General features: G+C 40.8%; 3 protein-coding genes across 3 annotated transcripts; 1 reads left to right on the plus strand and 2 right to left on the minus strand.

Moving 5' to 3' along the window:
• Positions 1-6,159: 6,159 nt before the first annotated feature.
• On the minus strand, positions 6,160-7,581 carry LOC108971277. The gene is made up of 2 exons (XM_018937233.1): positions 6,910-7,581; positions 6,160-6,336 (listed from the first exon to the last, which is right to left on the minus strand). Exons 1-2 carry the CDS (start codon positions 7,579-7,581, stop codon positions 6,160-6,162), a joined length of 849 nt encoding a protein of 282 aa, XP_018792778.1.
• Positions 7,582-14,913: 7,332 nt separating this feature from the next.
• On the plus strand, positions 14,914-15,726 carry LOC108971278. Its single transcript, XM_018937234.1, has 2 exons — positions 14,914-15,399; positions 15,464-15,726. The coding sequence occupies exons 1-2, from the start codon at positions 15,306-15,308 to the stop codon at positions 15,724-15,726; spliced, it is 357 nt and encodes a 118-aa protein (XP_018792779.1). The 5' UTR covers positions 14,914-15,305.
• Positions 15,727-15,773: 47 nt separating this feature from the next.
• LOC108971279 lies at positions 15,774-16,686 on the minus strand. The gene is made up of 3 exons (XM_018937236.1): positions 16,606-16,686; positions 16,333-16,544; positions 15,774-16,282 (listed from the first exon to the last, which is right to left on the minus strand). Exons 1-3 carry the CDS (start codon positions 16,608-16,610, stop codon positions 15,774-15,776), a joined length of 726 nt encoding a protein of 241 aa, XP_018792781.1. The 5' UTR covers positions 16,611-16,686.

Genomic DNA, 16,686 nt, shown 5'->3' on the forward strand with positions numbered 1-16,686 from the left:
ATTTTTGAACTGTGAACATTGTGGTGTACAATGCTTCACAGAACCAAAAAATCCACCAGAGTTAGATGGAATAGAAACTTCACCTTCTTCAATTTGTGGTAACGGTGATCGAGCTCTTTTCCTCCTTGGTGGCTGTTTTGTTGTTTTATTCATTGCGTTACTGCTGGTACTTGGTTGCTCGGAAAAAGGTGGAGTAGACTCATTGGGTTCATCTGCACTTATATTAATTGCCGATGACAAAAGATCTATTGCACTTGCATTAAATCTTCATTTGCTAATTGCATGTTAACTTCTTGAGCGCTATCATCGCTGTCAAAGTCTTCTTCATTCACGCTTTTATCATCTTCTGAATCATCATCATCAACAACAGAATTCATTAATTGTTGGATGGCTTCCGATTATTTGACATGCTTACGACTACGAAACACAATACAAATTATTAAAAAAAAAATTATAATAATAGTTACATTTTACAATAGAAATTTACAAAGGTAACGGTAAAAACTTTTCTAGCTGTTGCGCTATTGCAATTGTGCTTAACTATACCTTTTGGTAGCATTGCCGGATAGAGGGTTAACATCAAGTATTGTTTACAGGGAAAATCTGACTCAATAAATTATTTTTTAGGAGCAGAGAGGTAAAAGTTAATCCTCACCTCTATGTGCTGCCGTCCTCGGTTTTTTTTAAATTAATTCACAGTTAAACTTTTTTAATAAAAGAATTTTTACTAAGCACTATGTGCTTTAGTTCAAGTCTGGCGTAAGACTAAAAACCTAAAAATATGAGCCCTACCTGATTTCCTTACACTTCGCACAATTTTGGCATTTCTGCTGCTACTGCACCTGAAACTGTTGTTGTTGTCGCTTAAACAACAGAAGAATCGCTGCTACTGCGTTGATATTGTAGTAGCGAAGAATTTGCCCGTTGATAAGTAAGTACTGACGGCGACTATTCTCACGCATATTGGCTGGCGTGGAGTAGTGCTAAGAACGCTACATTGGGCAGACTAGCAGATTAATGTGTTAACTACCTCCCTTCTAAATCGAGGACGTCTGGGGCCGCTTACGTGATCTTGGCTACCGCGTCCTTCTTATCATTTGTGTGCACATGCAGAGGGTAGTGCTGTTATGGACTATTCCATGTAGGTTTTCAATGTGTCCAAGGTTTCGCAAAATAATTTTACGCAAAAAAAGTAGGCTTAAAATTTCCAAATGGTCGGTCATGTTAGCAAACTGTGTTGCAGGAATTACAGGTCGGAGCGGTGCCTTCACTTTTTCATTGAGAAATGTTATACCATGTATGCAAATTTCTCCCTGGAATGTCACTAAATAAGTGCCGAATATTGTAACCGATGATGTTTCTTCTTCCCAAACTTCGACTGTTGGGTCGTTTATGATAATTAGGCCACTGTTAACTTCGATAATCGGATCAAGGTTATTGTTGATGGTATTGCATGTCGCCTTATTATTGTTGAATAGTTGTCTCACACATGTCGAATCCGTTTTCATTTTACTGAAACTTGCTGATATCGCTGCCGTGCAGTTTTTAACTGGAATTGTTGAATTGCCACAATCCGCAACAGTATCGGTCTGCAAAATTATTTTGTCATCGTGCGCCACCGGAAAACCCCTATCTAATATAAATTACTACTACTTACTATTAATACTTTTTGTATTCTTGGAAACTTAAGAATAAAGCATATTACATCATCATTTAGAAAAAATTTTAACATAGAATTACTTACAACATCGCTCATCCGACCATTTAAAGTGTACTCAGTGAGCAATATTTTTGAAATTTCGTCTGTGTCCAAAATTATAGGATTTAAAACATTTAATTTATCTAAAACTTTTGATTATTTTCGAACTCTCGACGAGTCATTCAAGGAGGACGATGCGTCGATGGTTAAGAATAGAAAACAAAAAGAAAGATATATTAGCAAAGAACAGCCAAGTTTTGTGTTTAATGTAAAAAGAAACGTTTGTTCTTTATTTTGGCTAATAAATGTGTGTATGTTATACAAAAAAGTACCTTATAGTGATGGTGATGCTGGCCGAAGGACGTCCTGATTCGCTCCCTGCTTCTATGAAAAGTGCCAAAAAAGTGACTAGCAGAATCGCTACTGAGTAAAGTTAACGAAACTATTGCCAGTTGAGTGAAAACTATGAGCGGTTTGTGTCAACAGTTAACTGCCAATAGTTTGTTAAATGCTCACTAGGGTTGGTAAAAAAGAAATTAGGCACTGGCCTAAACATACCGGTCCCCTCGCGGTGAGCAACAAAAATATTTAAAAAAAATCCAAATCCATCGACCACCATAACCATGTATAAATTTATAGCACAATGTTTCCTTAAATTACTGTAAATTAAAGTAAATTTCATTGTTATTCCAATGCACTTTATTTCATCTGTGACCCTTTTTTTGTTCGTATAGATAAGTAAAAAAAATAAAACACAGTATAAAAATCATACAATATAAATTCATTCGTTTTATTAATTAATTAAATCATTACATCAAAAATCGATCTACAAAAAATATTCCTAATACCGGGCCGTACCCGAAAGCACCCAGCCGAAAATGGAGCCCTGCGCGAGAAGCTGCCCAAACATTTGTGGCATCACTTGTTGGGTCATGATGCGGCTATCAACATCTGCGCCGAGTACCAAACCTATCGGCGCCGACTTGTAAAAATTGGGATCTGCGAGCTTTATATGCGTGTACGGAGCTACGATCTCGGAGTCCATCGTGCTTGTCGGGCTTATGCGCATATAGTCGTGCATTACCTTTGCATGCGTGGATATGCGGGCATTTGTACCATGTCTGCCTCGCAATACGAAGAGGCGGCCGCGTTGACACCGACATGAGTCTGCACTAGTTGCAGTTCCCTTGCGAGATCGCGCGCTATTCGCGATGTAGGTGCGCAGGCGTCTATGAGGGCCCTCACAAGATGTAGGCGTCCTCTTGCCTCAATTTTTACCACCGCCGTGGGTGAGTTGGCTGTCGTTGGCAGCAAGGAAGGGGTTAACATGCTGGCTCGATCCGTTAGCCAGGCTCAAAAGGAGCTAGCCCGGTGGAGCTGAAGAGATCTGGTCTCCAGTCTGGTCGGGTAGTGCGCTTGGCGACGGTGATGACGACAATTGCGCGAGCGACGTCCATGTCGCAGAAGGGGACGGAAAGTCCGAGTTTCCGTTTCCTCTCGCGGTGATGGGCGGAAAGGCCGTGTTTCCGCTCCGGATGCAATTAACTCTCCCTCCTCCGGTTCTGGTGGAAGAGGCCTGGTCTCCGTTCCAGAGTCTGAAGCATGTATTGAGAGTTCATCGTCGGAGCTTGAGAGAAGTTGTCCGCTCCATGGACGGTTTTGAGGCACTGCGGAGCGGCGACGGTAATTTTCTCCGAGGTGCAGCATTGTATGGTGCTTTTCATTGCAGCGCCGGTACCGTGCGTCGCTGGAGCAATTCGCTGCACTGTGGTTGACCGCAAGCCAGTTTACGCAGTACTTGCCTATGAGTGCCTCCCGTAAGCGCTCTTCCAGTGTCTTGGCTCGGAAGGTCGAGCAGAGCCACAATGGGTGCTTTCCCTTGCACAGCGTGCAAGAAAGTGGGTACCGGTTTGGGTGTAGCGCCGCAGTCTTCTTTAAGGCAGTGTAGCGAGTCATCTTCCTTAAAATACCATGTTGAAGATTTTTTTTTTATCGTTTGTTTATGCTTATCATCTAAGACTGATTGGGTGGCGAGAAAAAGTGCATAAATTCCTGTGAACGCTATATTAGATTGCATAGTTTGGAGATGGTGTGAAATGCCTTATACTAGCATAGTGTTGTAAAATAATAAAAATTGACTAAAAATATTTTGCTTTAGCATCAAATTTATATAGGATTATCATTTAGATGAGTAAATTAGTCCTATCTATTGATTATACTTTACTCACCCAAAAGGAATTTGTCGGATAATTTGTTATCTTGTTCTTGTTTTATTTATCGTATGTTTCCGACAAAGTGGCCTGCCACCAAAGGAAAAGTTAAGTACAATTTGTTTTGATAATTATTTTCAATTCTTACTTGTTAATAAATAACTCCTTGCTCAGTAAGTTCAAGGGCAATGCATACATGTTTTGCCTCACAGTTTGAAAAAACCAGGTTTAGATTCACTGTTGTAAAATTTTAAGGCAGTGAATTAAAAGCTGACGGCATTGCATCACCGTATGTCATGAATGACATTTCATGTTTTTGGTTATGTGCGCAACATGTGCAGAGACACATTTTCGGCAGCAGAAAGAGTAAGTAAATGAACTTAATTAAATTTGCATATTTATTTAAATATTTTCTTTTTCTTTCAGACTCGTGAGCATGCTCTTCTTGCTTTCACCCTTGGTGTGAAAAAACTGATCGTTGGTGTCCACAAGATGGCTTCGTCTGAACCACCATACAGTGGCTCGTTATGAGGGAATCAAGGAGGAAGTATCCTCATACATCAAGAAGATCGGTTACAACCCAGCTGCTGTTGCATTCGTGGCAATCTCTGGCTAGCATGGTGATAACGTGCTGGAAGCATCAACCAACATGCCATGGTTCAAGGGATGGAAGGTTAAACGTAAGGATGGTAATGCTGAAGGCAAGACTTATCGATGCCCTTTACATCACCGAACATCACCGCTGAAGTTAAGTCCGTCGAAATGCACCACGAAGCTTTGCCAGAGGCTGTTCCCGGTGAAAACGTTGGTTTCAACGTTAAGAACGTTTCCGTGAAGGAATTGCGTCGTGGTTATGTCACTGGTGATTCTAAGGCAAGCCCCCCTAAAGGTGCTACTGATTTCACCGCCCAGGTTATTGTGCTGAACCACCCTGGTCGAATTGCCAACGGCCATATTGTAGTGTTGGATTGCTACACCGCTCACATTGCTTGCAAGTTCGCTGAAATAAATTAAAATTTAGCATAAAATTGTCACTGACGTTAAATAAATTTTTTTGTTTTTTAGCCCACGGAAAAGCTTAGGCGGCGAACAACAAAGAGCACAAAAGGTCTTCAGGGCACGGCAGTCATTGGATCTGCCGGGTGCACGCAATAAGCTTATGGGATTCGGCATACAACTATAAAGAAATGGTTAATCGTCGTTCCGGTAAGACCACCGAAGAGAACCCCAAATTCATCAAATCTGGTGATGCTGCCATCGAGGTAAATACAATTACCATAAGCGGGTGAGTGATTAGTTTTATTGTCATATATTATATTTTATTAGTAGAATAGTAATAACAGTATTAAAGACATTGTGCATCGCAGGTATATTATAAGTAATTTTGTTTGTGTATAGGAAAGTTAGGCTTCCGATGTGGCTAGGGAACTGTTGCGTTGAGTAGGGTGTGCATCCACATCTTTCTCCTCGTAGTGTGGTAGTAAGACTAATTTGGCAAGCGTCTTGTAACTTGGCCTTTTTCCGTGATGATGTCGACTACTCGCACTCGGGTATCAGCGCCTGGATGTATATTGACAATCCTACCCAGTCTCCACTCATTCGGTGGTAAATTGTCTTCCTTTATGACGACAAGCTCACCTGTCTTTAGGTTTGTTTTTGGATGTTTCCACTTTATGCGTTTCTGCATTTCGTTCAGGTATTCGGTTTTCCACCTTATGCAGAAGGATTGACGTAAGGCCTTAAGTTTTTGCCATCTATTTACGATAGAGGTACTGTTCTCATTTATATCCGGTTCTGGTGGGGCCAACAGATGTCCACCGACCAAAAAATGTCCTGGAGTAAGTGGCTCCAAATCAGTAGGTTCGTTTGAGGCTGGGCTCAATGGTCGCGAATTAASRCARGACTCAATTCGGCATAAGAGTGTGTTGAACTCTTCAAGAGTGTATTTGTGCCCAGACGCAATTTTGCGAAAATGACTTTTAAAACTTTTCACACCTGCTTCCTAAAGTCCTCCCATATGAGGAGCTGCAGCAGGTATGAAATGCCATGTAAGAGCTTGGTGACTATACCTGGAGATAACATTGTTGCGAGCATCGGCTATGAAGGCTTTAAGTTGGGACCTTAGGCATCTCGATGCTCCAACGAAGTTTGTACCATTGTCCGAATAAATATTCTTGGGGCAACCTTTTCTAGAAACGAATCTAGTTAGGGCAGCTAAAAATGATTGTGTCAATAGATCGGTAGTGGCCTCTAGGTGGATGGCCCTTGTTGTAAAACAGACAAACAGACAGACATACCCTTTGGATACACGGCATCCTCTTCCACAGAGCTTTTTGCTTCGAACGGACCCGCAAAATCTACCCCCGTATTCGTAAAAGCGCGTGAAAATGTGGATCGTTCGGTCGGAAGTTCACCCATAAGTTGCGTCTGAGCACGTTTTTTGAAGATCGTGCACGTCTTGCAGTTATGGATAATGGATCGTATCAAGTTTTTTACCCTAGGAATCCAATACTGAGCCCGCGATAGCCGTAGCATAAGCTGATTTTCTCCATGCAGAGAGACTTGATGAATAAACTGGATTATTAGACGAGACAATACGCAGTTGTATCGAAGGATAATTGAATGGCGCTCATTATACGACAAATCGAGAGACGCACTGAGACGGCCACCAGTTCTCATAACTTCATTTTTATCGAGGAATGGATTAAGAGAGAGTATTTCACTTTCTACATCAATAAGCTTACCGGATTTCAAGCAATCATATTCTTGACCATATTTCTGCTTCTGCGTAATTATTATCAAACGTCTTGTCGTTGCTTTAATTTCTTCGGAAGAAATTAAGCAAGACTTTTGTTGAAAGGAAGCTTTTGTGTTTGGATGAGTTCTTTGAGAGAATCTCATAACGTATGATAACACTCTCAAAGCTCTTGGCAAATTAGAAAAACGGTCAAGAATGTCGTTAGAATTCCCCTGTATAGTTGTACAAGCATGTACACGTACCTGTTTTTCCTCTATTGTCGTCTCGTAGTCGTTTTGTTGTAATGACCATTTAGATTGATCTTCTTGCAGCCAAGAAGGTCCCTGCCGCCACAAGGTGTTTTCCACCAAATCCTGTGCCAGAAGTCCCCGACTGGCTAAGTCTGCAGGGTTAGACCCTGAATCGACATGATTCCAGTTTGCGTTACCGACCTTTTCTACGATTTTTTTCATTCGATGGGATACAAACGTTGACCATGAGCATGGTGGCTTGCGAATCCATGCGAGAACGATGGTCGAATCCGTCCATAGTTTGAGATTAAGATGTGTCCGCTCCAGGTTGTTGACGACAGATTCAACTGTTTCGGCCAGTAATACGGCGCCGCACAGTTCCAGACGCGGTAAAGATATAGTTTTGACAGGTGCTACGCTGGTTTTTGCCAATAGTAGGCTGACGAAAATTTCGTTGTTTGTCTTTACGCGCAGGTAGACAGTTGCTGCATATGCTTTCTCTGATGCATCGCAGAAACCACGAATGGACACATCGCCCGTTGGCGAAAAGTGGACACATCGTGGAATTTTAATGTTATTTATGTACCTGTGGTTGTCCATGAATGTGTGCCAACGATCCAATGTGGTAGGAGGTACAACCTCGTCCCATTGTGTTCCTTCTAACCAAATGTGTTGCATTATCATTTTGGCTATTACTATAATCGGTGCTAGCCATTATAGTGGGTCAAACAGTTTGGCAATATCTGATAGGATAGCTCTCTTTGTAAAGGATTCTGGGCTGAGTATTGGTTTTGTTTTGAAGTAGAAGAAGTCAGTATGTGCATTCCACCTTATCCCAAGAGCCTTGACATCACTTGTGTCTTCGAAATTTTCTTAATGGGAAACCTGCCGACTCCAATGCTAGTCTTATTTCATTTATAGATTTAATTGCAGCCTCTATAGAGTGTCCACCTGCTAAGACATCATCAACATACATGCATTTCCTTAGTGCGTCTGAGGCTACTGGTAGTGAGCTTTCAACGTCGTCAACTAATTGAAGTAACGTCCATATTGCCAGATAAGGAGCGAAGTTGAACGTTACCGTCTTCAATTCGAAAATATTAGTTTGTTCGGTCGGATAGGTGCGAAAAACGATTCACTGGTACTTCGTTTGATCAGCCTTCACTAGGATTTGGCGATACATCTTCTCAATATCGCTATTGAAGGCATATTTGAATAATCGCCATCGCAGAATTAAGATGATCAGATCTGCCTGAAGAACTGGACCGGGGAGAAGGATGTCATTCAGCGAAGTGCCGTTTGAAGTTGATTGCGATGCATTGAACACCACACGCACTTTTGTAGATATGCTCTCTTCTTTCCTTACGGCATGGTGAGGCAGGGAATAGTTGTCACTAGAGTCGGCCGTTTGATTGGCATGTTTCTTTACCATATGACCCATCTCAACGTATTCCTTTAAAACCCTGTTGTACTCTTTTTGCAGATTTTCATCTTTGGACAACCGATCTTCATTGCGATAATACTGGGAGTACGCAATCTTTAACGAACTACCTAACCTAATGTTGAGCGGATAGTCTTTCTTAAATGGTAGCGATACAACGTATTTCCCGCCTTCATTTCGCCTCGTTGTCTTTTTGTAGAGCTCTCCATAATACCTGTCCTCTTCGCTTAGTTTCCGTTCCTTGGGCATCTCTTCCAATTCCCAGAACGGAGCTAACTGCTTTTCCAGCGATATTTCGTTGTAATATGAGACGCAAGTGTTGGTTGGCTTAATTGTATTGGCACGGCCCGTGACTATCCAACCGAACACGGTCTCTTGCGCAAGAAGCGATCCCAGTACGTTCTTGCGTATGCCATCAAGCATAATCTGTGGATAGACGTCGCCACCGAGTATGACGTCCACGGGTTCATTGACGAAGAACCTTTTGTCCGCCAACGTGAGATCTGGGAAAGCCTGCCGAGTTAGTGCGCTAATGAGGCAAGTCGGCAAGTTTCCTGTTAATTTCGGCAGAACCATCATGTTCGTTGTTATCGATATAAGTAGGTCAATTGGTGACCGCAATTCGACACAACATGATTCCTTTACCTGCGCAGCTACGGTGTTATTGATGCCTGACACCTGGGAATTTATCTTCCTAGCTGGCAAGTTGATTCTGCGCTTCATCCTTGCTGTGATAAAAGAGCACTCTGATCCGGAGTCGATGAGTGCTCTTGCGGCATAAGTAACGCCGCTGTGATTTATGTTGATTTGTGCCGTTCCTAATAAGACACCTTTGTTGCTGTTAGCGAAGCACGACCGTACCTGCGTCGTTTACGTGCCGTTTGATTTTTTAAAGTTGCGTCTCTGTTGCGCTTGCCTGGACGTAGACGGAATCTCGTCCGATGGCGTTGATGAGGTTCTTCGGCTGATAGGCTGCACTGTCCTCACATGTAATAGTGTGTGATGCCTTGCATGGCACGTGCTGCAGTTGAATGCACTGGTGCATTGCGACACCAAATGTCCAAAGCCGAGGCAATTAATGCAGCGATTTTTGCGCTTAGCGAGCTTGATCCTGTCCGCCGGTGGTATGTTTATTTTGTGTGGGTGCACTGACAGGCTTTACAGAATTGGACGATTTCTTGGCACGTTCTATTGCCTCTAAATCACGGTATCTATCCGTAAGGAAGTTATCCAATTCCTTCCACTTTGATGTCTTCGTTTTGTTCTTGACAGACTGTTCCCAGAAGACCAATGTTGCTTGTGGCAGTCTCTTTGAACAAATACGGATTATGATTGGGTCCCAGTTCCCCATGTCAATTTTACTGGCTGTCAGTCAGGAGATGCAGCTGTTGATCTCCCGCTGTAGCCACTTTATAGAGCTTGAGCACTCCTTGTCGATTGAAGGCAAGTCGAGCAGTATGTCGACTTGGATTTCGACTAGTATTTGCTCATTATCATGCATGTCCGTCAAATTTTTCCATGCCATTGCGAAAACTTCATTTGCAAGAGGGCATTTTGACACAATCACCTTAGCCTCCCCTTGTGTCTTTTTGTTGAGGTGGTATAATTTCTCAACCGGTGAAAGACGCTTGCTTTTGATGTATACAGCCGTGAACATATCTCGGAATGTTGGCCATGAAAGGTAGTCCCCTTTAAACATCGATAAATTTGATTATTGTGTGTCTGAAGAACTATAGTAATGTGTGATTGGGAAAAACATGAAATATATTTAAAATTCATTCGATGCGTTAAGTAGTCATATTTGTCCAAAACTGATACATTTCCGTCAATAACTGGTGTATAGTTGGATTTTGTAAGCTTAATAATTTGCTGTCGGATACCTGAGTCCGCAAAATCCCTGAGTGGTAAAATAACTCTGTAAAGTTAAAAAAAAAAAACAAAAAAATTATTACTTACGGTTACTCTTATGAACCTTCCTATTATCTATTAAAAATGTGGATCCTAGATCCTTTTGAATCTTTTTTTCCGTAAAAACTTTTGTCAATTTATTGCCAATTCTTTTATTGATCCTAACATAAACTTTATCTCCTGGCTTGGAAAACTTCGACTATTGTTCCTTGCCAATTCATTATCCTGGGCTTTCGTTAATATTATTTCGATTTTAAGGTCCAAAGGAATGGTAAATTTCAGCTCGATAGGTTTCCATCCAGTTACTGAATTATTGTATTTTGCAGTAGCAAGAACTATCAGTTCATTGGTATCATTTATAGCTTGTTCTAGCTTAGTGCATCTAGCGATTTCAGTTAAGGTGCTATGAAATCTCTTTATCTGCCCTGTTGAGCTGCCAACTATTTTGATAGCTTCGAATTGCGATATAAAACAACGACGATATACTATGTATTTACAAAACTATTTATTAATATGAATATATATAATACAACGAATAGAAAGTTACGTAGCTGGTGGTTTACCAGGTGAAATGCAATTGCGTCTGCAGGTATCCAATATAAAAAGCAAACTATAACTAAGATGCTAGGCTTAGGCAAAGCTAAGCTTAATTGTTCTCACATGTATGTATGTATAAACATATCACAGGATAAATGGAAATGAGGAATTAGAATAACGAGTAATGCTGTGGTAGATATGCAAAATTAGATGTCATTGACTTCAATGTTTGGGTGTGGTTTACGCCACTTCGCTTGTAGAATAGTGAGATATTTTTCACTTCATCGCTTCCAAAATATCTGTTGTATTATATGTAGGTAACCTGCTGCCAGCGATCGAAATGATTGCAGTTAAGATGCATGTGGTTCGGCTCAGGAATAGCGATAAGAGGACAACCAATAAGAAAATGTTTTTGCATCATTACACCAAGATCTTCAGGGTTTTCTGAAAGTGCCACAAGAGGATTAATTACTGATGAGATTTGACATACTAAGGTACGTAATTCTTCAAAACCGAGAAGTGATGAACCAACGGAGCGATAGAAGCGTTGTTTTTTTGTTTTTGCCATTTTTACTGCTGCCTCAGACAGAAAACCAAAATGTGGTGATCGAGGAGGAATAAAACGACAATCTATCCCATTATTAAATCAGTAATCGTCAACTTGGTTGCGATGTTTTCACTAAGAAATAGCTAGCGTAAATTTTTCAGCCCGTTCTGGGCGCCAACAAAATTTGCAGTATTGTGTGACCAAATGCTACTTGGTATGCCACGCTTAAGTGCATCAAGAAAAGAGCATGTTGAAAGATTTTTCACACAGTTCCATCCACACAGCATTTGTGGCGAAGCACATTAATACGCTAACATAGCACCTTTGAGGTGCTTTCTTACGGGTTTCGGGTTTGAAATAAAATGGTCCACAGTAGTCTATGCCCGTAACGATAAAGGGCCGTGATGCGTGGATGCGTTCCTTAGGCAAGTCAGCCATGATGTGCTCAACGAGGCGCGGTTTCGATCTGCAACATATGATACATTTTCGTGGAACACTCGCAATAGTTTTTCTTCCACCTGTAGGCCACAACTGCAAACGAATGAAGGCAAGTAGAAACTGAGGACCTGCGTGATGATACTTTCGATGAAAAGGAGTGATTGTTGATGACGTTAATGGATGATCCTTTGGTAGAATCATTGGATGATGCGTCTCAAAGTCTGATGTTGAGCTCTTTTGGTGTAGCGCTCTTTGATAGGATATCAGCTGAATTCATAGAGGTGGGAACGTAACGCCACTGCATGCCTTCAGTTAGTTGTTGTCTAGCGCAAATTCGATTGGCAAGAAATACGTTGAACTTTGAGGGTTCCTCTCGTAGCCATGAGAGAACCACTGATAAATCCGACCAGCAAAAACAAAAGCAATCAAATATATTCATTTTTCATAATTCAGATAATACTTCTAATTTGGGCAATGTCAGCGTTTTAAGAGAGGCGACACGAGCCTTGGAGCACAACAAGTGAACTTTAATGTCGTCATCCTTAATTGAGCGAATATAAACACAAGCGCCGTATGCTTCCAGGCTGGCATCACAAAATGCATATATTTGAATAGTAGCGCCAGGCTGAAGAACATAGCGCGGAAATGATGTATGTTGACGATCAAGAAGATGGTTACAATATGCTTACCATGCTGTGCGTTATGCATATGGAAAGTGGTAAACTTTCATTCTAATCGAGCTTGTCTCTCCACATCCTTTGTAACAGTATTTTCGTTCTAGTAATTGTGGGACCAATCAGACATAATGGGCGGTAAAAACGTGCTATGATAGACAATACGGAACACTTGAAACTTTTTTTCGATGTTTATATTTAGACAAAAATATGTCTCTCGATGGATTCCAAACAAGTCCGAGAGTTTTGACAATATCGCTGGATTCATCGAAACTAAGGAAACTTTCTCTATCAGCAACTGGGATAGAGAACATTTCGCTGGGAACATCTGAGTTTTTAGAGCACCACCTTCTTAACTGAAAACGACCTTTAGAAAGTAGGTTCGTAGTTTGTTACCTGATTTGTTGTACTGTCTCTACTGAACTTCCTCCGGAGATAAGATCATCTACATAGGAATCGCGAAGAACGATTTCTGAACCCAGCGAATAAGATGAGGATTTATCGAGTACTAGATGCTGATGCATAGTACGTATAGSCAAGAACGCAGCAGGCTTGGTGCCGTATGTGACCGTGTCTAACTTGTATATATGTACGTAATTTTCCTTATGGGGAAGCATATTATCTGGAGGTGTTACGCGAACACAGCGATATGCTTTGCAAATGTCCCCAATGAGTGCAATTGGAAAGGTACGAAAACGAAAAATAATGTTGAAAAGTTTAGGTTGAATGCTAGGACCTGTCAGCAGTATGTCATTTAGTGATAGTCCTGAAGTTGTTTCCGCAAAACCGTCAAAAACAACTCGCAACTCGTTGACGTACTATCATCCTTAGTAACGCAATGATGAGCTAGAAAGTACCTGCACTTGGAAATCATTTCTTCAGAAACTAACGACATATGACCAATGTGCTCATATTCCTTCATGAATGAGCTACATATATTTCGCTTTTAAATTAGTACTTCTAGTAAGTTTGCATTCAATATCCTCGAATCTGCGTCTAGCAGCTAAATTTTAATCTCCAAGTGAACCTAAGCTGCACTTAATGGGTAAGAGAACCGAATACTCGCCCGACGATAGACGTGAGTAATTATTTTTGAAATGTTCCTCACACTCGAGGTATGCGTTAGAAGTTGTGATAATTGGTTCATGAACATGTTCAACTTCCCAAAACCTAACTAACTAATCGGGAACTAATTTATCCAGCTGTGTATCCTTATCAATTCCACTATATGTCGATAGTTGAGGGTTTTGCTGCTAACCACCAGATAAAACCCATCCAAGTCGAGTTTTTTGAAGAACGGGTAACCCAGGTGCCATCTTTATCTGCCCCACACAAATAAGTTCGAAGAAAAGCCCTGCTCCGATGAGCATATCGATGCGTTGTGGTGTATAGAAAGCAGGATCAGCTAGTTGAATATTCGAAGAAACATTCCAATCATTGGCCATAACTGAAGTTCCAGGTTGATTATCACTAATCGTTTGAGCGACAAGAGCAGTAATGTTTGTCGAGTAACCTGAAGTCCGCGACTTTAATACAAGATTGACTGAGTATCCATTACAACTCCAATTCCAGAAACCGAAGCGAATGATTTGGATTCATGCAATTGAAGTTGGATAGCGAAGCGACTGGTGACGAAGTGAATCTGTGAGCCAGAGTACAAAAGTGAGCGACAAGGTACAAAAGTTCCGACAAGATTCTTTACTAAAACGATTGCAGTAGCTAAAAGCACAACATCAGTGGAGATCGGGAAGCAGGCTGCGTTGCAGTCATGGCGATGGCTTGAACAGAGTTTGGTATTAATGGTAATTCAAGACCATTAGTTGATGGTAAACGATTAAAATGTAAAACCGTGTAATGTTTTGAATGACATTTGCGACAAGAACTAGATTTGCAGTCTCCTATCTGATGGCGTTTCTTTAAACAGTTTAGACATAGTAAACATTTGTCAGTTTCTTTCTGGCGAATGTTTTGCGGAAGATTTAAAAACCGTCGGCAATTATAAACCAAATGTTCGACATTTCCACAAATATTTTGAAGCAACAAAGGATTTTTTTATGTGTACTCACGGTTTTTCCGGTTCCGTCAATGCTCGCTTGCCGACGGTACCGTCTGCTTTGTCTACCTCGAAAATCTCCCTGATATCTGGCTGAAAAATAAGACGTTTATTATCAAATTTAATGAGGAGTTTTAATGCCATTTTATAATTAGCCTCATTTATTTCCAACGATCGTATGGTGTCAAGGCAGCACCACTCAAGCAGGAACGCAAATGTTGAAGTTTGTCCACAGCGCTTATATCGCTGTCCTTACCCCCCCAATGAAAAGGAACAATTAGCCTCGGATGAGAGACTCCCCTTTTGATGACGACGATGGCAAACGAAATAAGGACTACGAATTGCGGACATGCACCTGGAATGTCCAGTCCCTTAATTGGGAAGGTGCCGCTGCCCAGCTTGTTAATGTCCTCGTGAAAATAGGAATCAAAATCGTGCTTGGCGACTTTAATGCTAGGGTGGGCAAAGAAGGCATCTTAAGGTACTACGGCCGGTAGATTCAGCCTGCACGACGAAACATCCCCAAATGGGTTGAGGCTGATCGACTTCGCCGGGAACAGAAAAACTAGATTCCAGCAAAAGAAGATTAATCAAGCTGCCTGGCTGTCTCCGAATCGAAAAACCACCAACCAGATCAATCATGTTGTGACGGACGGAAGACACGTCTCCAGTGTTTTAGATGTGCGTGCGCTCCGAGGTCTTAACATGGAGCAGCCAAGATTGGTTTGGACAAAAGCCGAGACACTCCTTTTCCTGAAGTGCTACAATGAGATATAGGATGAGTTCCTGCAGGCGCGGAAGAAAAAGGAAATGAACGAAATTTTTGGTGAAAGCTGTTTAGTGTCTAAGACCCACACCATAAACATTGGGACAGATTCTCAAGAGGCATTGGTTGAGTCAAGTGGTTAGTTAAAATTTGTTCATTACCTATTGCTTATATTGCATTCGCTTTTTATACTTTTAAACAGGAACGCAATCGTTAACAGATTTAACTGTTACTCTGTCTCTGTCTAGGCAGAGCCAGTCTGCTCTAAGCCGTAGCATGTGCAGACCAAATGCAGTGTATCCACAAGAGCCGAACGCAGCGAATCCTGTTCAAAATCCTCGTTATCGTAAAAGCGCTAAAGAACGATATTTTGATCAAAAAATCGAACTAAAAAGAAAAAGTTCAGAAGAAAAGGCGAAGTTTTACGCGAAAATTGAAAATTTTACCACAATCCGTTATGAATAAAAAATATAAAAGCTACTTGATTTCATAACGAATATATATTGTTTTATTTAACGGAAATATATAATCAAGCTTATCATAAAATGAACATCAATGAACATTATGATGTGATCCGGGTTCACCACGATATATGTATGTATATCAATAAATTTTTTATCAGCATCGACAATGGCCTGTGGAACAACACTATAATTACGTTTACGATCAAAATATATTTGTTTGTCTTTTATTGATGCATTGATTTTTATGTGGGTACAATCAATAGCACCAATAACACCTGGTATTTGTTTACTTTGCAAAAACTTGCGAGTTGTGTCTTCCAAAGCATCTCCAGTTGGCCACTTAACAAACTCATGGATTATTAAAATAACCCACGCGACAACCCGACGAACAATTGCACATGCTGTGGACTTCGTTACACCAAACAATACAGCTCGTTGTCTGTAGGTAATTGTATTACATAAATACCATACATGCATGCACATCATTTTTTTAGCAGGAATTTTGGCTTTTCCGAACTTCGTAGCAAAAAGGGTTCGTTCACTTTCTTCATATCTTCCTGCAAAAAATACTCACACAGAAAAGTCTCATAACAAAAACAAAGCATACCTATTAAGTAATCTAAAGTGGTGCTACTCAAGCGAAAGTGAGATTTGAAATCCTCTTCTTTAAAATGACCAATGGTGTCCACAAAATTAGAGCATTTTGGATGCTCTATCTGCTCTTGTTCTGAATCCTCCGAAGACGAACTTGATTCAGCAGCTAAATCAGCCAGGATGTTCATCTTCATCATTTGAATATGTGTACATAGTACCAAGCAACTGGAAAATGCACAAAGTTTAATTTTGTCTTATTTTTAATTTAAAAATTATTACTATTTACCGCATCTTTCATAATATTTCCATTTCGTGCACTTCTATATTTTTCATTTGTTTATATTTTGATCTGTCAAATTGAAGTTTC

This window comes from Bactrocera latifrons, unplaced genomic scaffold, assembly GCF_001853355.1.
Source record: "Bactrocera latifrons isolate USDA-ARS-PBARC rearing strain unplaced genomic scaffold, ASM185335v1 scaffold_335, whole genome shotgun sequence".
Taxonomy (NCBI): Eukaryota; Metazoa; Arthropoda; class Insecta; order Diptera; family Tephritidae; genus Bactrocera; species Bactrocera latifrons.

Coding starts and splice junctions, on each gene's coding strand:
- LOC108971277 (XM_018937233.1), bottom strand. CDS start 7,581: ATGATAATGCAACACATTTGGTTAGAAGGAACACAATGGGACGAGGTT. Junction 6,337..6,909: donor CGACAATAGAGGAAAAACAG/GTACGTGTACAT, acceptor AAACGTGCTCAG/ACGCAACTTATGGGTGAACT.
- LOC108971278 (XM_018937234.1), top strand. CDS start 15,306: ATGAACGAAATTTTTGGTGAAAGCTGTTTAGTGTCTAAGACCCACACC. Junction 15,400..15,463: donor GGCATTGGTTGAGTCAAGTG/GTTAGTTAAAAT, acceptor ACTTTTAAACAG/GAACGCAATCGTTAACAGAT.
- LOC108971279 (XM_018937236.1), bottom strand. Junction 16,283..16,332: donor CACTTTAGATTACTTAATAG/GTATGCTTTGTT, acceptor TATTTTTTGCAG/GAAGATATGAAGAAAGTGAA.